Raw genomic sequence first — 22,187 nt, 5'->3', positions numbered from 1 at the left:
AAAGGTTCAATACACAGAAATATATGGTGTCCCCTTTTCTTTGCTCCTAACTCATTTTCCAGGTTGAAAGCCACAAAGGTGCCTATTTGTGGCTTGTTTGGTGCTATAAAAGTTTAGTTAAGCACACTAGAAAGGGTTGCCTCTCTAGGGTATCACAGCCAGTTTACAGGAATGAGGCCAAAACACTCACAAGATGGCAGCCTTGCTGTGTCCTCTCTCCTGCAGCGACAGGCCTGGGAGGAGTGCTGTGGCATCTGGCATACATCCACTACACTCCAAACCAAAACACATAGGTAAAAGACATTGGCCCTCATTATGACCCTGGTGGACTCTAGACCGCCAGGGTAATGGCTGCGGTTGGACCACCACCAAAGCAGCAGTCCGACCACAACATTATGAAGCTGGGGTTACCGTCATGGTTGGACCGCTGGCACCGATACTTTTTTGCCACCCGAAACTGTGTTTCCGCCTGCTGACCCAGCGGGAAACTCATAATAAGGCTAGTAGGAAGGAGAGCAGACTGGCAGTTTCCTGACCGTGGGAGTTTGGCGGGCGGCTCATTCCACCTGCCAAACTTGTAATTAGGGACATTGTCATTTACAACACCAGAAGCTGTAACTATCACAAATGTGAGACCTATTGCGTCACAAATGCTTGTTTTTAACATAAGCTAAGATCATATAACCACACCTAACTAGAAGGTCACCCTAACCATTGTTTTTCAGTGAATACATATATATGTGTGTGTGTGTGTATATCTATATATGCACATACCTACTGAAAACATACAATGGGTACAGTGACACAGCTAGGCATGGTAGTACCTCACTTCGTATTAAAAAAGCCTGAGAAATTCACTGAAACAAAACAAAGGTTAAAGTGACATTATAGGTGGGTGAAAATGTCAGTTACTTAATACCATTTTAAAAAAAAAAATGAAATTCACCAGTTAATAGTTGATTGAACTAACTATAACTTGAGCACTTGCCTTTCACAGTGATGTCATTAATGATGTCATTTCAGATGTCATCAGTGAACTTATAAATTTTATCATAGAACATGCGACGAGTGATGTAGTATGTGAGGTCATAAGCAGTGCATAGCAAGTGCGCTAGTTGAGTTTCAGTGATACGTAATTGGTGGTTGTAGGTTGGGAGAAATTAGTAAAGCTCCCATTTCACACAGTATGAGAAGGGTGATCAGTTTTCAGATTCACTTGAGTTCGTTTGTGAGAAAATGTTTCTGCAAAAAAAATACTAATTTGAGAGAGAATTTACCCGAAAAAACGTTTGTAATTAAATTATCCAGAGGAAGTAGGATCTTTGAAAATGTTTATTTCTAAAGACCTACATTTAGTTTATGTTGTTTCCAATTTCTTCTTTTTCAAGAGTTCAGACTTATTGAAGTTCAGAAACACAGAGGAGCATAGTTAAGAGCGCCTAGCTCCGCTTATGGCCGCCATAGAATTTTTTTTTTTACGCTAAGGCGGCTCTAAAATGGCTTTTTCCCCGCACCATATTCACAAAGTGGCGCAATGAATGCATTGCACCACTTTGTAAACCCTTGTGCTACATTATGCCTGCACCAGGCATAATGTATGCAATGGGGCATTCTGGTTCTAGGAGGCCCTCAAAAATGGCGCAGTGAAATTTAACATATTTCACTGCGCTATGTTTGGAGTCATTTTTAATGCCTGCTCAGAGCAGGCGTTAAAATGGCACTTCCATAGAAACCTATGGGCCACCTTGCACTTTGCTACACTAGCGTCAACATTTTTGATGCTAGTGTAGCAAAGCGCCACAATATCATCAAAAATGTTGACGCTATTGTGCTAATGACCGCCATGGTGTGATGTATCATAAATACGGGGCAACCATGATGTCGTTGGGTGCCGTTAGGGGGGTGCAGTAAAAGTGGCGCTTCAGCTGATGCGCCACTTTTTCTTAAATATGGGCCATAGTTCTAAAAAACTATTTCACTTCAACAACACATATACAATATTTGACTTGTCCTAAGTATGTATTACAATGTATAGCTTTATTTCATCTGTCTATCAGACGTTGACCGGTCTTTTGATTAATAATCCACCACAATCTAAAACCTTTTGCGAAGTGGAATACAATTTTGCCATTATAGTAAATATAAGCTAGAAATAGAATTGATGCCAGTATTTTGTTGCTAGCATACTATGGAATGTCCAGTGACTTAATATTCGTTGATATTTTTATTTGTGTTAAAGTCGAAGAAAAAAGACGTTAAGAAGGAAAGGTACTTTTTTTGTGCTTGCACTATGCCACTATTGTGATGTCTTAAATACAAGATGGAGAAGATTCGTCTGATATGTCAAAGTGGAGGAATGGCAATGCTTAAGTATCTTAAAAACATATTATCTCCAATAAGCACCAATAATAGAATGTGCGGTTCTTCGGCAGAAAGGTACGGCTAAAGCTGCCTGTTTTTTTAAATCTGTAGCATAAATGATACGTATACCCAAATACTAACAACATTTTACAGCTCGGGCAGGAATACAGAAGTCAAACTAAATCCCTCGTGTCGCTTTGCCATCGTTGCCCTTATGTAATCTGCAAACTACACAGGTTTTAGGAATACCTTCCCCTCAGGTTGTCTAGGGAAGGAATATTGTTCTGCCTCCTCAACTCAAGCATCTCTTTATTGGAAAGCGAGAAGGTCTCTCACTGCACTTCCAAATTTCAAAGCTGATAAACTTTTCTGAAGTTGCCAAAAACTGTGATATTTTCGCTCACACAAATTTGCTTTGGTAAAACAAAAGGCTCCATGTTTGTGTATTCATGTTTAATATTTACATCTTAGAAATCTGACTCTTTTCTTTAACCTGTGCTTAACTTTAAATTCAAAGAAGCTTCCCTTTTAATTCATAATTTACACTTTTTCAAATTCTTAAATATGTGCTTTGCATTTTTGCATTTTTGATTAGCGACGCCATGTTTTTTTTAAACTTGTAAACAACTTTTGTAAATTTCAACGGACTTGGGACCGTCTACTAAAAAACGATAGCATTTCCTTTTGAAAGCAGGTGGGGTTGGTTTTAAAACTTCATAGATCACTTTTATAACATAATTTTACATAGACGCTAATTGGTCTGACGTTTGGAAAGCTAGGGCTTTAATAAAAGGTCACATTTGTTTTTCCAAATATATTTCTTTGGCATTTAAGTTCACCTAATTATATTTCAACGGGGGGTTACTGTAAAAGCATCAGTTTTAGTTATGAGCAGCACATTGAGTAAACTAAGGGCCATATTTATACTTTTTGACGCAAAACTGCGCTAACGCAGTTTTTCCGTCAAAAAAATTAGCGCCGGCTAACGCCATGCTGAAGCGCCATGCGGGCGCTGTATTTATTCAATGACGTTAGCCGGCGTTAGCCGGCGGCGCTGCCTGGTGTGCGTGAAAAAAAACGACGTACACCAGGCAGCGCCGGCGTAGGGGGATATGGAGCTTGGGCGCCAAAAAATGGGGCAAGTCAGGCTGAGGCAAATTTTTCGCCTCAACCCGATTTGCGCCATTTTTTTCGACTCCCAACCCCCATAGAAATGACTCCTGTCTTAGCAAAGACTGGAGTCATGCCCCCTTGGCCAATGGCCATGCCCAGGGGACTTCTGTCCCCTGGGCATGGTCATTGGGCATAGTGGCATGTAGGGGGGCACAAATCAGGCCCCCCTATGCCACAAAAAAATAAAAATAAAAACACTTACCTGAACTTACCTTAATGTCCCTGGGATGGGTCCCTCCATCCTTAGGCGTCCTCCTGGGGTGGGCAAGGGTGACAGGGGGGGTCCCTGGGGGCATGGGAGGGCACCTCTGGGCTCCTTCCGAGCCCACAGGTCCCTTAACGCCTGCCCTGACCAGGCGCTAAAAAACGGCGCAAAAGCGGCCGTAAGTCATTTTTTTTGACCCGCCCACTCCCGGGCGTGAATTTTGCCCGGGAGTGTAAATACGGCGCACATGCCTCGGAGTCAATTTTTTAGACGGGAACGCCTACCTTGCATATCATTAACGCAAAGTACGTGTCCACGCTAAAAAATGACACGAACTCCATGGACTTTGGCGCTAGACGCGTCTAACGCCAAAGTATAAATATGGAGTTAGTTTTGCGTCGGAATTGCGTAAAAAAAAAACGACACAATTCCGGCGCAAACAGAGTATAAATATGCCCCTAAACCATTTAAAATATCATACGGTTGTTAATTGCGTGAACACAGCAAACAATCGTGCGAGTTCCTAGTCTATAAGACAACAAAAGAGGATTTGCTTTTATCCATGGCGCCCTTCATGAAAGCAACTGGGTACGATTTCAGGAAGGAGAGGTGAGCATTTCTGGCGAGGGATTAAGGAAGTTTCTTGTTACAAAGACTCCTTTTGTAAGAAATGAAGCACTAGTTTGAATGAAGAGAATTATTTCAGCTTGAAACTGGTAGCTCGGTGAAGAGAGTACCTTCAGCAAATACCTGTTCAGAAACTATGGGCCTGATGTATACTTTTTAGCGCCGCATTTGCGTCATTTTTTGACGTAAAAGCGGCGCAAACTTACAAAATTCAATTATATTTTTTAATTTTGGCGCCGCTTTTGCGTCCAAAAAATTACGCTAATGCGGTCATAAAAAGCGTAATTAAGGACCTATGTGTCCATGCATAGAATCCTGGTTAGATAGCTGAGGGTGTTCACGCACGTTCTGCTAAAATCTGGGTGTAACTTGCAATTCACACATCTGAATTCTCCCTGGGCGGGCTCCTCAAGCATCCTTCTGTGGTTATTAATCGTTGAGGTCGGTAATGGTAAAATCTGCTATTTCAGAAGTTTGCAGCAGAATAAATTCTATGTGAAGCTGTACTAAAAGGCAATGCTCGAAGTTTTTGAAACAATCGTTTAACGTGTCCTTTTCTTCCATGCACAGGATTACTACGTTGTGATTCTCTGCCCCACGGAGATGGACCTTCAGGTGCGCAGAGTGCTCCAGATTCCGCTGTGGTCGCAGCGCGTCATCTACCTCCAGGGGTCAGCGCTAAAGGACCAAGACCTCATGAGGGCAAAGTGAGCTCATGACTTTGTAATACTTGGAGGGGGGCTAGCGCCAGGCAAGGGGCAGCTGGTAAGGAAAAGCCCCTATCCTGAGAACTCATGCTACCTTCATATCAAAACAATGCTATAGGGGCAATATTTTCATTAGAGATAGAAATGAAAGGGTCAGTTTTTTTTTATCATAGGAGTGTCGCATGAGTAGGGACCGTACTCTAATACAGACCTAGGTGAATAGAATCTTCTTATAAATCATCACTCTCCATAAAAACTACTCTTCACATGAAAATAAAATGTATAAGCCGTGCATGAAGTTTGAACAGAAACTCTGAATATTGCCCTCAGACTATGGACAGCGCCCACACTTTAGGACAGAGCTCACAAATAGTACTCACGCACTATTTGTTGATTTTCTTTAGAGGACGAGCACACTGCTCTAAGTAGGTTTGTCTTTAATAGGCTATGTGCAGGTACACTGGATTCATACGACAGGGAAGGGCCAAAATATGTGGGAGGGGTGACTAAATAATGCAGCAAGAAAAGGCACATTACGCTACATAATGCGACACATTTTGTGATAGTTTTATTTCATTGTTTTGCACTTTTTTACACATGGTAATACTTTGTGCAAAAAATTCCATCTCTTTAGTGCTAGTTTAACAATCGGATACAGCAATAAGCAACTGGAAGATGATCAGTTGATGACCAGTCAACTTTTGAGAATGGCTTTCCACAGTGCACGAACACGTTCCGTTTTAACTAGAAACAAAGATGTGGCAAATCCATAATGATGCAAAAAACGCATCAGAATCACATAATTCCAGTGGCCCTGCCTAGGTGCTACCACTGCTTCCTGTTCTTCAAATGAACAGGTGACAGAACTGTATGTAAAGATTGATTCCAGTGAAGGCAGAGACTGGTGTCACTGGGAAGCTGCCCTCTGACCCATGACCTATAACTCAGAAGTAATTTCCAAATGTCCTCCTAAAATCCATAAAATAACACCAAAAATCCTTCCTTGTCCCTCTCCTTACTAAATAAGGTGTGTCCACCTCCATGTTCACCGTGTGACCTAGCTAAAACCAAAAACAGCCTTCCATTCCCTCTCTGCCTCCATTAGGACCCTCCCCTTACAAAGGGCCATAGAATGTGGTGCACCACTGTAGAACATCCTGACATGTCAAAACACCAAGGATCAAGGTCTTCACCATGGGCAGGGAGAGTGAGATTCAAGTGCTAGAATGAGGAAGGATAATTGGAGTAATGAAGATTACTGATAAGTAATCTGAGCATTTTTGCCTCACTCCATACTAATTGAAGATACACCAAAGCAGTAAATTCACAACTCCACCTTCAACAAGCACAAACAACCCTGACACAATACAAGATCTACAGCAGGAGGAGCGCAGTATCATCAGAGGCAATGCTGATGGGAAAGCAGCTGCAGGCAACTGAACTGCCGGACAGAAGCCACTGAGTACCCACAACCCATTCTGCACAGTAGAGAACAGAGGAATAAGCCATAAAAGAGGCTGAGTAACATAGCCGGGCATCTTACTGGTGCCAAACTAGGCAGAATGGTGGCACAGCACCTAAAGCCTTCTGTGGGAAATGGAAAACTGTGGAGAATCAGCCAAAGACCAGAAAAAGTCTGAACGAAGGGGGCACATGTAAGCAAGAAATAACCGGCCATTAACATGAACAAAGAAAGCCACAAAAGAAAAGCCAGACCCAACACCCAGGTGTCCTGACCAAAGAATAAGAGAGACAGTAGCCTAGACCCAGACCAGATCCAGAATGAAGCACTGATCAACCCATGGCCAAAGAAGTGAGGCCTACAAAGAGGCAGACTCCATCACAGGTGAAATGCCCCGGAACTGGAATGACAACCAAGCGAGTGCACCAACCAAAAAATTCTTCATGAGAAAACCAAAGAAAACCACCTTATGACTTGAGAACATACAAGGGGACACCATGCCAATGCATGGCCAAAACAATCAAAAGCCGAGATAGACAGAACTTCACCAAAGCCAAGCCACAATACCGCGCAGTGAGACCACAGCACAAAGCTGCCAGGAAGAAAGGTAGACGAACAGCAGTCAAGCCACCACAGAATCTACCTGTACTGCAGGAAATGCAAGACAAAAAGAAAAGAAAATGAATGGGAGATTCGAGTGCCGATCATCCAGGACCACACGGTAGTCCGCGGGAGCAGACACAAAGCAACAGGAAGAACTGGTATCTACCCCTTTCATCACCCTTAGTGAGAGGAAACTTCTAAGGAGTGGAACGAGGACTGTTTTGGTTTTAGTTAAGTCACATGGTGCCTAGGGGGAGGTGAACATGTTATAAGGACTGTTACAAGTGTGGAGGAGGTAAACACATTTCTAGCATCCTGTTATGGAACTCCATCAGCCACGAGCGTACATTCCGAACACATACTGTGGAACTGTGGAAAGTCAAGAACCTATCAACCGTCGAGTGAAATTTAGTGGTAGTAATATCCCATGCCCATGAGCCACTCTGCCCGCCAGCTGTCCTTTTTGCAAGCCTGCTGGTTCCATTTAGCTTTTCTGATCTGCTGCTCTTCTTGGGGATGTTGTTAAAAACCTTGTTGTCTGCTGGAGACTAACACAAGCCGGACTTCTCAAACTCAAGCCATGGTGAAGTCTACCTTCTGTGGAAGGAGACATCTCTGCTGCATTGAACCCCCCCATCTGCGATCAGCGCCCCATCCTCCTCTCGAACATCATCTCGCTTTAGCCAGCAGCTTTTGTTCTTGGAAGTTGTCAAGCTGTTCCTCCCACTTCAAAAAGATGATAGTTTCACCGTGGTTCCGCAGTCACTGCTTGATGGCGTTTGCTACCACTTGGAAGAGCGAGGAGATCTAGGTGTACTACGCTAGTGCTAAGCTGAAGCACATTGCAATTGGATGGTTTTCTCAAGATAGGATAAACTATATTCATTTAATTATGAGCACACGGATTTAAAATAATAGAAATTCATACACAGAATTCAATTGCTATCCCCCACCCCCCGCCCACAGGAAGTAACCGCTGAAGTTGCAGCAAACAGGAGTCAAAAAGATAAAAAATATTCCTTGAAGGAATCAGAGGATTACTGCTAAAAGGTTTTAAGAATGCCAGGTGTCAAGTGAAAGGATTCATTTCCAATTCCAGATTATGTGGAATGGAGAGTCCAGTGCCTGTCAGATCGCCCCCACAAATACTTCCTGCACCCTAAAGATTATCTGCACTGATCTCCCCCCTTGTAATCTAGCACCCCTCCTGATGAATGGATTGTTTTTATGTTCTGTCTTTCTAAAAACACAAGCAGCCAGTTACCTACCTCTACGTTGAGACACCGACCTTTTCGGGCTGTTCCTGTGTCAATCCCTTGAACAACAAGCATTTTTTTTAAATGGCAGTAGCAGTGTGCAAAGTTTTTGTATGTGAACTACCTTGTGTGTGAGTGTGCTCCTTGTTAAAGAAAAGAATGTTGTCGCTCACAGAGAAGGTAGCCAATAGCTGATGTGGGCTGACCCGTTGCCCCAAGTTGTATGCTGTAGGGGGCAGCAGAAAAATGTGAATGTCACGATAACAGAACAAAGGATGAAGAGGGTCTGCTGAAAGTCAATATTAGTAAGTATAGTATAGATATAAGTGTAGTAGAATCAAAAGGCCTTGCCTAAGGCCACACCTAAAAAAGGATTTGGTTTTATGCCATATACGTTTTAGAGTCTTTGCTATGGGGCTGCTCAGAAGCATTATCTCAAGAAGGAAAAGTGTTCTTCCTTTAAACAAACAATTATAGAAGAAAATTGACATTAAATAGCCTTTCTCACATGCCTAGCTGAGAGTAATACCGAAATCTCAGATCATTGTTTGACACAAGAGCTTTTGAAAAGAAGTGCTCACTGCATTGTTATTTTCTTAGCCCAGCATGCCCTGCAAGCCTGCTGGTTAGCAAATTCTCTGTTACAATAACAAGTACATTCTTAGTAAATATGAGTACATGCAGATTTTGGTACGGTAAGCACCAAACTTCACGATATAAGTAATTGTACAGCACAATTTGGAATAGCCAATAACTATCCCATCTGATAAATTCCAAACAAAGAGGTGTCAGGTTGTACAGAGTTCAATAACTATCACATCCAACAACGGGGCATTCATAATCAAGGCCAGAATATTTCTAAATATCCCTATAAGTTTGGGTTCTCCTGAGCCTAATTTGTCCCATTGAGTTCACGTCAAGAGTTTGTGTTTCTCCCACAGATGCCTACCTGGTCTAGCCTCAATGTGAAACCCCAGATATACCCCCTCCAGTCCTTGAAAATCTGCAGACTCTGTGCCTTCTGCTAGTTCTGATCAATAGGTTTGTTTATAGGAAGGAAGCTATTTCCTTTAACCACTGCATCTCCGGCTGAAAGGATATCCACCACTGCTGTACAGTGTTGCCTCCATTCTGCTGCTTAAGACCTAAAACTCACCTGTTTTTATGTGTCACCGGACACCAGCCAAAGACGGGGGTTGTTGCAATTACAAAATCTAAATTCTAAATAGAAAAAGAAGTGACTGCAAGGTTTAGAATAGAAGAAGTCCAAGAGGACAATAGAAGTAAGTGAAGAAAAATGAAGGGCCAGATGTACAATGGTCATCTTTTGCGACTTGCAAATTGTGATTTTTAGTGAATCTCAATTTGCGAGTCGCAAAAGCTGATGTACAACAGTGTGTAAGACAACATTTGCAATTCCCAAATGGGTTGCAAAGGACCTGCCTCATTATCATTCATGAGGCAGGTCACAATTTGTGACCCATTTGGGAATTACTGCACTCAGAGGGATGCTGGCCATTTGGTGTCATCTGACCACCATGTCTGTGACTGCTTTTTAAATAAAGCAATTTTTTTTTATTTAGACCATTTTCCTTAAAAGAAAACGTGATGCATTACAAAAAAAAAATGAAAAATATCCTTTTCATTTTTTCAGTTTAGGCAGTGGTCCATGGGACCACTGCCTGCTCTGAAAACAAGTTGGCACCTCCATTCACAGGGGAGAAGTTGATATTGGTGATAACTGTGATTGTTTTGCTATTGCATTCCTGGTTGCAAAACAATCATACAGCCCCCTGCCTGGCTATTGGGAAGGGACGTCCTTGACACACCCCTTCCTGATAGCAAGTCGCAACCCCTATTTTGCGAGTCGGTAACAGGTTACAGATTTGCAAAATAGGGTTGGTATAAGGTCATTTAGCTGTTGCAAACGGAAAATGTTGTTGTTTTTGACTGCTAAATAGCTTTGTACATCTGGCTCTAGGTGACTTACTGAAGATATTAAGTAGAAGAGCAATTTGTTAACTCATAAAGGAAGAAAATAAAGATTAAATCCTCTCTGACAATAAGAGCTGACAGAAAACTCCAAAATGGAAAAGAGACACAGAGCATTCAGAAACAGGACTCAGAATATTATCTCATGGGGTGGAGATGGCTTGCTACCTCCAACTTGGGATGAAGATGGGAGAGTCTTGGTGGGGAACTAAATGAAGTGAAATTAACAATTTTATGAACTTCAAAAAAATTAATATTTTTTCCAGTCACATTCTGGTGAAATTCTCCAGCACATTCCTCAGTTAATAATTACTAATCGTGATATGTAAAATTAAATTAACATACTTTAATTTAGCTTAATAATAAAATAACAAAATAAAAAATTACCAATGAATGTTATAATGATTTATAAATTCATAAAAGGTAGTTAGAATATTTATGACTAAATAAGAAATAAGACATGTTTGTAACTATTTTAATTAATTTCATTTACCATTATTTCATATGAGGTTTTTATTTTAAGTCCTTCTTTCCATTATTTTCATAGTCTCAGTGGTTGACCGAGGGTGGCGCCGGATTTACTACTGTTTCCTTTTTGGCAGTAGTAGCTTACATACTTAAATTTTGCTGTACCCCCTTTTTCAGGAGTGGAGATGTTTAAGTCTACACTTATGAGTAACTTTACACTTGTTTTATGACTAGCCAAAGTAGTAAGCTTACTCAAAAGTGTAAGAGTAAATTACATGTGGAAATTAGTCACAAGTGCAAGTTACCTTTGTGAATTCTGTTATGAACAGGGGAAGCAAATTCAGGACTGTTCTAAATAACACTCAACTCAAACAATGACGCCTGTTAACCTGTAGGGTTTTCAGGATAATAAACAAGAGGGTCATTTAGACTCAGGCAGGCAGTCTGCCAGCCCTCTAGGTCAGCAAAAGCCTTTACCTTCAATACTAAATGGAGGATCACCTAACACATTTAGAGAGCCCTGCTTGCCTGGGGGAGATCTCTGTGCCTACATTGCATTCACCAATGAGGCAGATGACCTGCACACACAGCGTAATGCCAGGTGCCATATTTTTGTGGCCCACTCACCATTCTTTTTGTTTTTCTCAAGCAATGTTTTAAAACTCCCACTTTGGACGTTTTCCTGAGAACAACAAAAAATAAATTTCCCTGACCTGCAGAGTCATTATTTATCTGTGACCCTAGATGTCCCAGGCAGTAGAACTAAGTGGCACTTGCCCTGCCTGATGAAGAACATTGTTAACATCACTGGCAGCCTGTGGCATATGGGCCCCCAAGTCATAGGTTTCTGATCAGAGAGCCAGCTGATCCCCCACCCCGTGAGACTTGATCATTCCCCAACCTCTAAATGTGCCAGGAAACCTTAAGATCTTTGGTCAGGAACTCATTTATGGCGGAATGTAAGTGATCAATAGGTAACTGATTCTTATTCAGATCCATTGTATGTTAAAGCTCAGTTATCTCAGAAATATTCACAAGGATCCTTTAAGCAGGACCTCTTTGCAGTCCTCAGTGATTAAAGATGTCAGTTATACTGGGGTGATCACCTTTCTTGAGGTGATTAAGAATGTTGGCTACAATGCTGCAGTTTTCTCCTACAAATCATGATTTTTAGATGTGTTAATCTAATTAGATCAGTTGAAGGAAAACATGACTACAATACCAAGAGTTAATTACCTTATGGCGCAAAACATGAGGAATAGAAATAGCATCCACGATGACCCAGAGAGCAATGATCACCTTAAACCAGTCAATCCATGTGCATCCCTGTGAGAGCCTCATATGCATGTGTGGACCAGAGACAGGTGGCCTTGACACCAGGGACACCCACACGAATGGGGCATGAGCTTTCTCTCTCTTCAGCTCCACCCTACCACCATTAAACTATTCTCTCTTTTTTCTTCCCTCCTCTCTTCTTTAAACCCCACCTTGTTTTCCCGCTGCCTCATTTCCCTTCACTCCTATTGGCCGGCTGAAGAATGGACGACGCAGAGGCCTGTTTTATCCTCAGTAACCGGTTTGACATGGATCGGGTCGCTGCTGTATGTTAACTCAACAGTGCTGCTTTTCTGTTGTGATCCATGCTGCTGTACTGGTGGTAGATGTCCAGTTGGGAGACTGACCCTGACTCTTAGTGAAAAGACAGCTGGTTTCAGCTCTGACACTCCAAAATATAGACCAACCCCAATACATTGGCAGTGGCAAGTTCAAATGTATTCATTTCCATGATGAGGCACCCTTCTGGGCCTCTGGGGGCTTCCCCAGCTGCTGCATCACATGTTTCAAAAAAGGCTACTTATACTGCCATAAAGATTATGCCAATTGAGGTGGGATTGGGTGAGGCCTTTGTTCCAGCAATGTGAGTTATGTGCCCGCTGCAGACATTTGATCTCAATCCACTGGTCAAAAGTTCCTATCCTGGTTATATAGTTAGGTGGGTTAATGTGCCTGATGTACAGAATTGTGTGCACCTTGCAGGTCACATGCTTGAATGCAGGCGATAGCTCTGTGGGTGAGCTCCTGCTGTAGCGATCTGCGAGATTGCCACGCAGGTCACCTCTGCTGTTTTTCATTCCTTGTAGGTTAATCAAATGAGGGCCAGCCTGATGAGAAATAATACCACGTACTATTTTGCCACCAAATAGGCAATTCGGTTGTGGAAAGATAAAAGGCTGATTTGGTCCCACGTGGATTCAAATCTGTGATCTGCTTTTTCTCTTGTCGTAGCATAGTGCCGTTGTCAGAATATTGTATGTCATCAATATCGTTACCCCCCCCCCACCCCGATTGGATATAATAATGGAAAATCTAAACCTAAGTGAACGATATTTTTGAGTGCTATATTATCGAAATTATATTTATGTCAGACAATATTGCTATATACGAGATTCCGATTAACACCACCATACAGATGTCTGCAACAGTCACTCAACCCACTGAGCGTTGTCACCTGCCTCTGCGCTCACTATCATCATATTGAACAGTTGTTCAACTCATCACCCCTTACAGTAGGCACCCCGCCCCCTCGGCTATCGTGTTGCATGCCTCCTGGGTTAGCCTTGTCCTACCCCCCAGCATGCTTCGATGTGTTCTCTCGGGTACAGTGTTGTGGTCTGCATTGTTGAATATTTCTGGTGCCACGGAAGTCTCCCTAGTGCCACTGAAATCTCCTGCGTGTTTCTTCTCTCTCACTTAGGATCATCAAACCATTCTGAGGGCCTGGGCAGTAAAGGATTTTGCTCCAAACTGCCCCCTGTATGTTCAGATTCTGAAACCTGAGAACAAATTCCACATCAAATTCGCAGGTAAGTGCAAAGTTGAGCAGTGGGGGCTGGCCTCGAGGTGCTGGCATCAATGTGTTGCAGCTGAGACTAGCTCAGTGGCTACAGATGGCATCAGTGTTGCAGCTGAGGATAGCTCAGTGGGTACAACTGGCATCATTTTGTTAGGGCTGTGGACAGCTGAATGGTTGCAAATTATCTGAATGTATTAGAGCTTCGGATACCTCAGTGGGTTAATTTGGCATCAATTGATTGAACTTGGCACCGGCCGAGCGGGAACTGCTGTCCTCAAAGTGCTTTAGTTAAGGAAAGATGACTGGGTGCAGCATGTATAAGTGTGATGAAGCTGATTGTAGTCTAGTACGTAGCTACACCTTGCATCAATGTGTTGGCGCTTGAGATAGCTCAGTTGGCACAGCTGGCATCCATATGCTGAGTGGGTACACTTGGCATCAATGTGCTGAATGGACACTGCTTGCATCGGTGTGTAGGCCTGTCCACTTCTAACGCCACGAATTCCAAACAAATGTTCAGGGTCATTACTAGTTCAACACGCATCTGAAGTGTTATGTGATAACCTGAAGGCATGTGTCGCATTAAGGAGACTTTGCAAATAGCGGCCTCTCCCTTTCCCGAACGTACATTAGCTTAGCCCACGTTTAGGGTGGTTAGAAAACTCCTACCAATGACTGTTCAAACATAGCCTGCAGGGTTGCTGCAGAAACCACAACATAAACAGTACCCAGCCCTGAAGTGCAGCACACCGCTGGCAGAAAGGTATTTCACCTCTAGGTTTTCATACAGATCCCTGTGCGTTTTAGGAGTTACCAGGCCCACGGAAGTAAAGTGAGCACAACTTTGAGGCCTAGCGCATAACTTTATTATTCAGCTTTGAAATGTCTTCCCCTCTCTCTCTCTTTCCTTCTCTCTACCTCTCTCCAGTGTTCAGGGTGCTACATGCCTATTATTACCTCTGAGGAGTGTAGGGAGGGACCAAGTCTGAAGAGAGGTGAAGCTTGAGATGCCCCATGATGCCCCCCCCACCGACAATAGTAATAAATAGCATATTACGCTCTGCACATCTGCATGCTTTCTGCATGCCATGGAGGTTTTTCAGGTCCATTTGTAATTAAAAAAAAATCACGAAAAAGAGTTTGCAAGAGTAGGAGAGTTGCTTCCTGGTGTAAACTCGTTTGGTATCATGCAGCTCCTGAGGCAGGAAACAGTGTTTATTCTTATGTCAGTTTGGCTGTACTGTACCTAATAATAAGCACGTTGAACTTTGCAGTGTTGTAATGTGTGAATCTGTGAATTATTCGTACCACCGCTTTAAATAACATGCTTATCGGGCCACATGTATTTACATTATCATGGTAGGAATAAAAATATGTATGAGCAGTGCACTGTGTGAGTTGGCCTCCTGTAGGGGGGGTCTGGCCAGAACCCAGGCCCTGCATCTAGCCCCCTTCTGCATAATGTCTTACTCACTCCCTCACTTTCACGCACTTTCATGCGCTTACACTCGCTTATCTCTTCTCCAAAAAATCAAAATCACTCACTGTCGCTCGCCTTGATATACAAATCAAAAAATATATTAAACTTTCTACTTTATACAGACGTTTGCTCCAAAAAGAGCCGTTTTCCTTTTTTGAACTTTTTTAGTTTTTCTGGGTTTTTACTTTTATTCGAGAACAAAAAAAAAGAAAACTTGAAGAATGGGGAAAGCACTGGATTAAAAAGTGTTTTTACACATCTTGTGGTGAAGGACTTGATTTGTCAGTGCTATTGTGCTTTGCTATCTACAAGAGATCACCCTATGGAACAGCAAGCGTGGAAAGCCCACAGTTGCAAAGCAAGGATCAGTCTGTTCTTGATCTTTTTACGGGATATCTTCTGCAGTGTCTCACCAGGAACAGTGACTTGTTGCGTTTCTGAATATGTAGGCGCCTCTTTAGCAACTCATTGGCTTTTTACAACATTGAGCTGCACTTAATGCCATGCATCAATGTCCTTTTGCTTCGTTCTATTTTCCTTAACTCCCTCTGCTCGGCTTATTGTTGAACAAAATGCACATCAGATACTTAGATTATATTCATTTTCACCAGAAGTTGAATTCCTGTAGTGATCTTCAACTCTCCATCTGAGCATCTTGCAGGTCCTTATTTGTCTCCTGTGTATGTTCTTATAGTTTTTCTCTCTCTTATTCTTCCTGTGCAGAAGCCATTCCAAAGCAGAAAGTGTTGAGAGTGGCATGGTGGGTGAACGAATGGACCGGAATGCGGCCAAAACTGATTGCCAGTGACTAAGATTAATTCAAGCATTCCATCCATCACCCTGTTGCTGCTGCAGTTTACACCCTAAGTTTGACGGAAACGCCCAGACACGGGTTCTGTGCTAACTATGCTATAGAACTCAGGCTATATCTCACTGATGAGAACTAAGTGGATCCGAACTGGTCTGGGGTTGCTTGTGGTCCCTTCTGGAAGGGGCCTTGGCTGGAAGTTCACGATGGGCAGGTCCCATGAGGAGCAGGATCAGTACTTATTTGCAAAAGGCAGGGCTTTGTCTAGAGTGGCATGGTGAGTGAAAAACTATGAAGTAAAGGGCGCCCCAGAGCGATTGCCAGTGGCTGAGATTAATTCAAGCATTCCATCCATCACCTTGCTGTTGTTGCAGTTAACTCCAAAAAAGAGAAACTCAGCAAAACAACTAAAGAGTCTCCTTTGCTACATAAATCCTCCATAGCAAGGAGTGCAGTGACCTGTTCAGGAAAGTCAAGAACTGTTTGAATGTAAAGCAGAATTTTCAGAAATAAATCTAAGCTCTTCAATCTTTTATAAGAATCTCCAGTTCCTTCATGATTCCCACAAAACAGGTATGCATGGATCAATATAACTCAGTTTGTTTTCACAGCAAAAATACATTTTGAAAAATTTACCAGATTGGGTGGCCACTCATCGCAGCTTCAGGACAGGGGCTAGCTGGAGGTGAGGCCTTAAGGCAAACCCCCTATGGCGCACAGCTGAGAGACGTTGTGAGTTTGCTGCATGCAGCAAGTTTGGCCCATGGTCTCGCCATAGACTAGGTCCTGCATACTATGGTTGTTACAAAAATGTGTTGTCATTTGTAGACCACTTCCAGGCACTGGAAGGGTCCAGTTGATTAACCAAATGGCCAGGTCTTCAGAGACTTTCGGAACTCAGGAAGAGAAGCAGTCGTTCTATGTCTTCACTGCTAGGAAGGAGAATAAGCAACCTCCACACCTTTCCTATATTTGTGTGCATCAAAGGGTTTATCTGCAAATAATTTTGTACACCTTGACCGTTAATTCACAGATAGTTTGTGACCACGGGCTTGTGAACTGTTTGCAAACCCAAAATGTAAAAATATAATGAAATCCTATTTGGTAAAGCTGCATTTCTCCCACTGTCAAATACGAGTTCGCAAACTCAAACTCAGGTTCATGAACCCATGCTCTCTAACTGTCTGACCACAACAGCAACATTCTCTGGGGGTCACTATTACAATATTCAGTGTTTGACGTTCGGGCATAGAAACTATAGATAGGGGTTCTGGCGTACTACAACACCCCCAAAACAGACATGCAGGAGTTCATAATGTGAATGAGTATTAAAGATGCTTTTAAATTTTGTTTTTATCTTGTCAAATTTGTTATACATTCAAAGACGGATAGCAACCTAGACTAAAAGTTCACGAGCTCCAAAATAATTGAAAAGCAAAAAAAACAATATAAGGGACAGGCACAAAGGTTGGGTGCAGGCCCTGTCCCAAAGCTAGGCCTTGCAACCAACCACTACAGGGCAGAGCCGAAGGCTATATGCAGCAGGGCTTACCTGCAGGTGTTGGTTGTCATGTGCTGCTGAGGACAGCTGAAAGCACTAAGACTAATTCCCATTGTGCACTGTTCAAAGGTGTGTGCAGTGGGGGTTGCTTGTATTGAAAATGGATCAAATATATAATCAAAAATCTCAATAAATTCACTGAAAAAATTAAACTTAGGTAAAGGTAACTTATGGTTTCTTCTCTTTGTAACATTTTAATGTGTTAAAAATACCCTGAAATGCTATTAAAAGCTCATCAGTGGTAATAAACAACATATAACACTCTACGTAGCTCCATATATGCGCCAAATATTATCAGCTTCATGTTTTGTGTACCGTGTTAGAACAAAAATATAAGTAATATCCACTTAAGGTATCACTTTGATACTTTCTTAGGATGAATTATCTTTCTTTCTCTCTATCTTGCTCTCTCTCATATACTCACTCCAATGTTCTTTCTCTCTACAGATCATGTGGTCTGCGAAGAAGAATTTAAGTATGCCATGTTGGCTCTAAACTGCGTCTGTCCCGCCACCTCCACCCTTATTACATTACTGATTCATACCTCCAGGGGGCAGTAAGTACTGTAGTGGAAGCTGCAAATGCCATAGAATAGACTAGACTCTTTCGTAACTCTGTGTGTGTGTGTGTGTATACATATAGATAGATATATGTGCATATGAATAATGTTTTTCAGTGTTGTTTAACTTTCAGTAGTTCAATTTTGATAAAACAACAATGGTGAGAGGCAGTATTTTATTTGATTCTGTGACTACAGCGTTTATTGCAGAATAGCAGTATTGCTTGCTTACCCTCTCAAACGTGCCACTCGGCTCAGGCATGGAACAGCAGATGTGAATGCATGCCTTCACTAAGATGGCAACCAGAATCTAGTATGGACCGCAGACATGCCTGTTTGCTCTCACAAACATAGTGTAGCACAGCAGACACACTTGCTTACCTTCACAATGATAGAACTGAGTATCAAGAATAGAACAGCAGAAATGGTCACTGTAGGAAAGTGCCACTGTTGGCATGGGTACCCCCCCCCACACTTTTTGCCTAGAGTTGATGCCAGCTTTAATTGACAGTGTGCTGGGATCCTGCTAACCAGGCCCCAGCACCAGTGTTCTTTCCCAAAAACTGTTCCTTTGTTCCACAATTGGCACAACCCTGGCACACAGTTAAGTCCCCTGTAAAGGGTACCAATGGTACCAAGGGCCCTGTGGCCAGGTAAGGTCTCTAAGGGCTGCAGCATGTATTATGCCACCCTTGGGGACCCCTCACCCAGCACATGTACACTGCCTTACAGCCTGAGTGGGCTGGTGGGGAGAAAAAGACAAATTCGACTTGGCACCCCACTCAGGGTGCCATGCCCACCAACCTCTGCCTGTGGCAGAGGTAAGTCACCCCTCTAGCAGGCCTTACAGTCCTAAGGCAGAGTCCACTATACCACCATTGAGGGTATAGCTGCATGAACAATATGCCCCTACAGTGCATAAGTCCATTATTAGACATTTTAAATGCAGTGTAGCCATATGGAGTATATGGTCTGGGGGTTTGTCATTAGGAACTCCACAGCTCCATAATGGCTTCACTGAATACAGGGAAGTTTGGTATCAAACTTCTCTCTCAGCACAATAAGCCCACACTGATGCCAGTGTGGGATTTATTGAATAATGCACACATAGGGCATCTTAGAGATGCCCCCTGTATGTTAGCCAAACTGCTAGTGTAGGACTCACCAGTCTGTGCCAGCCTGTCACTTTCAGAATTTTTTTTGACCACATGGGGTGATTGCCTTTGTGCACTCTGTGGTCAGAAACAAAGCCTGTCCTGGGTGGAGGTGCTTCACACCTCCCCCATTACAGGAACTGTAGCACCTGATGTTGAGCCTCAAAGGCTCAAGCCTAGGATTACAGTGCCCCAGGGCACTCCAGCTAGAGAAGCCGCCCGCCCCCCAGACAAAGCCCCACTTTTTGGCGGCAAGGCCGGCTGGACAATTAGGGGAAACAGGGAAGAGTGACCACCCCAGCCAGGGCCACTCATAAGGTGTCCAGAGCTGAGGTGACTCCCTCCCTGCAGAATCCTCCATCTTGGTTTGGGGGATAGGGACCAATAGGATTGGGTTTGTGTCCCCCTCCCCAAAGGAAGTGGGTACAAGGAGGGTGTAGCCACCATCAGGGACCGTAGCCATTGGCTACTGCCCTCTCATCCCTAAGATGCCCCTAAATATAGGATTTAAGGGCCTCCCTGAACCCAACTCACCAGATGATTCTTGACGACCTACGAGAAGAAGAAGAACTGCCAAGCTGAAACCCCCAGCAGAGAAGAAGGAAGACAACTGCTTTGGCCTCAGCCCTACTGGCCTGTCTCCTGCTTCAAAGAACCTGCAAAAGAACAGCGATGCATCCAGTGGGACCAACAACCTCTGCCAAGCTCCAGAGGACTGCCCTGCACCCCAAAGGACCAAGAACTCCCGTGGACAGCGGCCCTGTCCAAGAAGAAGCCAACAACCAAGGACTCCCATCTCACTCCGAATGCGTGAGTCCTAACCACTGTGCACCCGATGCCCACGGCCCGTGTCCAGGTGGTCCAACCAGCTAGAGGGGATCCCCAGGCAATTCCGAGCAAGTGCCCACCCTGGGTGGACCTCTTCACCCCCCAGGATGATGCCTGCAGAGGGAATCCTGAGGACCCCCCTGACTGCAAAAACCCCAGACAAAGATATCTAACGCCAAAGGACCCACTGCACCCGCAGCCCCCAGGCCTTGGAGAAACCAACATGGTGCAGCCACGTTCAGCAAGCAGCACTCCTCCCTGTCCAACCCGTGGTGTGCCCAAGACGGTCCCCTGGACCTCACCTGAAGCCTCTGAGTGAGCCCCGAGGTCCCCCCATAGACCAGCATTGGAAACCCAACATCCTGTTTGCATCCTGCACCTGGCCACCCCTGTGACACTGAGGATGTGTGTTTGGTGCCTACTTGTGGCCCCTCCAGTGCTCCTCTAATCCCCCGAGTCTGCCCTCCGAGTTGCTGGTACTTACCTGCAGGCAGACCTGATTCCGAGTACCCCCTGTCTCCATAGGAGCCCACGTTAAATTTGCTCATCTTTGACCTCTGCACCCAACTGGCCCCTTGTTGCTGGTGGTGGGTGTTGGAGGTTAACTTGAACCCCAACCGGTAGACTTCCTTAAACCCGGAGACTGAAACTGAAAGAGTCAAATCGATCCTGCAAAAAGGATCTAAAATTTCTCCACCCCTTTAAGAACTGTTTCTGAAAATTGAAGTCAATTTTTAAAACAGATATTTGCCAATAATTCAAAAACTGTATAATTTATCAATTTCAAACAAAGTACTGTTGATGCATGTGTGAAATACGAATCTATTGAAGTACTTACCTGCAACATGAATCTTGTGGTTCTAAAAATAAATTAAGAAAATATATTTTTGCTCTATAAAATCCATTGGTCTGGAGTTAAGTCATTGAGCGTGTGTTTCTTATACTGTCTGTGTTTGTACAATAAATGCTTTGCATTGCCCCCTCATAAGCCTAACTGCTCGACAACACTACCACAAAAGAGATCATTGGTATCTACTTTAGCCTCTGTTAAGCCTCTCGGGAACCCCGTGACTCTGTGCACACTATATCTCATTTTGATATAGTATATACAGAGCCAGCTTCCTATAGTCACTAATTCTTCACTAAAAAGGTCACTACACATGCCTACGAATGACCACTGGGAAAAATGATGTGCTGATGCCTCACTCTGAAAAACAGAACTCTCCACACATTGATGTGATAAAGCACAAACTGCTAATTCATGTCATGTGAATGAACAGGAACAGGCTCTTTGCACTGACATGTTTCATTCCAGATTGCATGGACATATTTTGCCAATAAATAGGGCCTGTAAAGGCTTTTGAACTGTACGTATCCAAAACAACCACAGCTGCAGTTCGTGGATATTTGCTAGTTGATTACTACTGAGAGCAACACAAATTATGAGCCATATTGTTGAGAGCAATGACAGTAGTGGGCGTATGTACTAGTAAAAGATGGCCGCAGTATTTACACAGCAATTAAGTTATCGAAATCTTGGTAGATAGTCAAGAAGAACAGGGAGAGGTTCATTCAATACGGGAGGAAGAGGATGAGAGACAAACAGCAGGAGTCGACCTAGAAAAATGATTGTTGACAGAGCTTCTTATCAGTGAAGAAGAAGAAAGCCTCTATATGAACTATATGAGGCTCTATTGCTGCTAGTTGGATGGTATTTATGAAGTGTGTTTTAGGTCAGATGGCATTTATGAGACATTACGAGCTGGACCCCACGATATTTAGGTGTGTACTTCTTGATGGAGTGATTTTTGGAGATACCTCTGCTGCGTTAGGGTGGCACCATGGGGCTGATTGATTTTGTCTCTGATCTGTTTTTTAGATAAGGCACTTTTGCTGGTGTGTTTTGCTGGTTCCCAGTGGGTTCAAATAGCTTTGTGGACTCTCTGGCAAAGAGCTCCAAACACGGTTAGGGCTACTGCAGGCCAAAGTGTGGCCTCACTGGGTTTGCATTTGGGAATTTCCAGCTGCATGCTTACCCTCCCTTCTTTTAATCTTCTCTGCCATGTTTAGTCATGTAGTATCTGACTAT

General features: G+C 43.4%; 1 protein-coding gene across 1 annotated transcript in view; it reads left to right on the top strand.

Moving 5' to 3' along the window:
• The window catches only part of LOC138293872 (potassium channel subfamily T member 1-like), a 577,968-nt gene that overhangs the window by 266,499 nt on the left and 289,282 nt on the right, over window positions 1-22,187 (top strand). Inside the window, exons 12-15 of the mRNA XM_069233172.1 lie at window positions 4,937-5,073; window positions 12,392-12,455; window positions 13,610-13,718; window positions 18,005-18,113. Of these exons, the coding sequence (XP_069089273.1) occupies window positions 4,937-5,073; window positions 12,392-12,455; window positions 13,610-13,718; window positions 18,005-18,113 (419 nt within the window). The remainder of the gene's footprint in view (window positions 1-4,936; window positions 5,074-12,391; window positions 12,456-13,609; window positions 13,719-18,004; window positions 18,114-22,187) is intronic.

The sequence above is a fragment of the Pleurodeles waltl genome, chromosome 4_2 (assembly GCF_031143425.1).
Source record: "Pleurodeles waltl isolate 20211129_DDA chromosome 4_2, aPleWal1.hap1.20221129, whole genome shotgun sequence".
Lineage (NCBI taxonomy): Eukaryota > Metazoa > Chordata > Amphibia > Caudata > Salamandridae > Pleurodeles > Pleurodeles waltl.
This window is presented reverse-complemented; position numbering and strand designations above follow the sequence as displayed.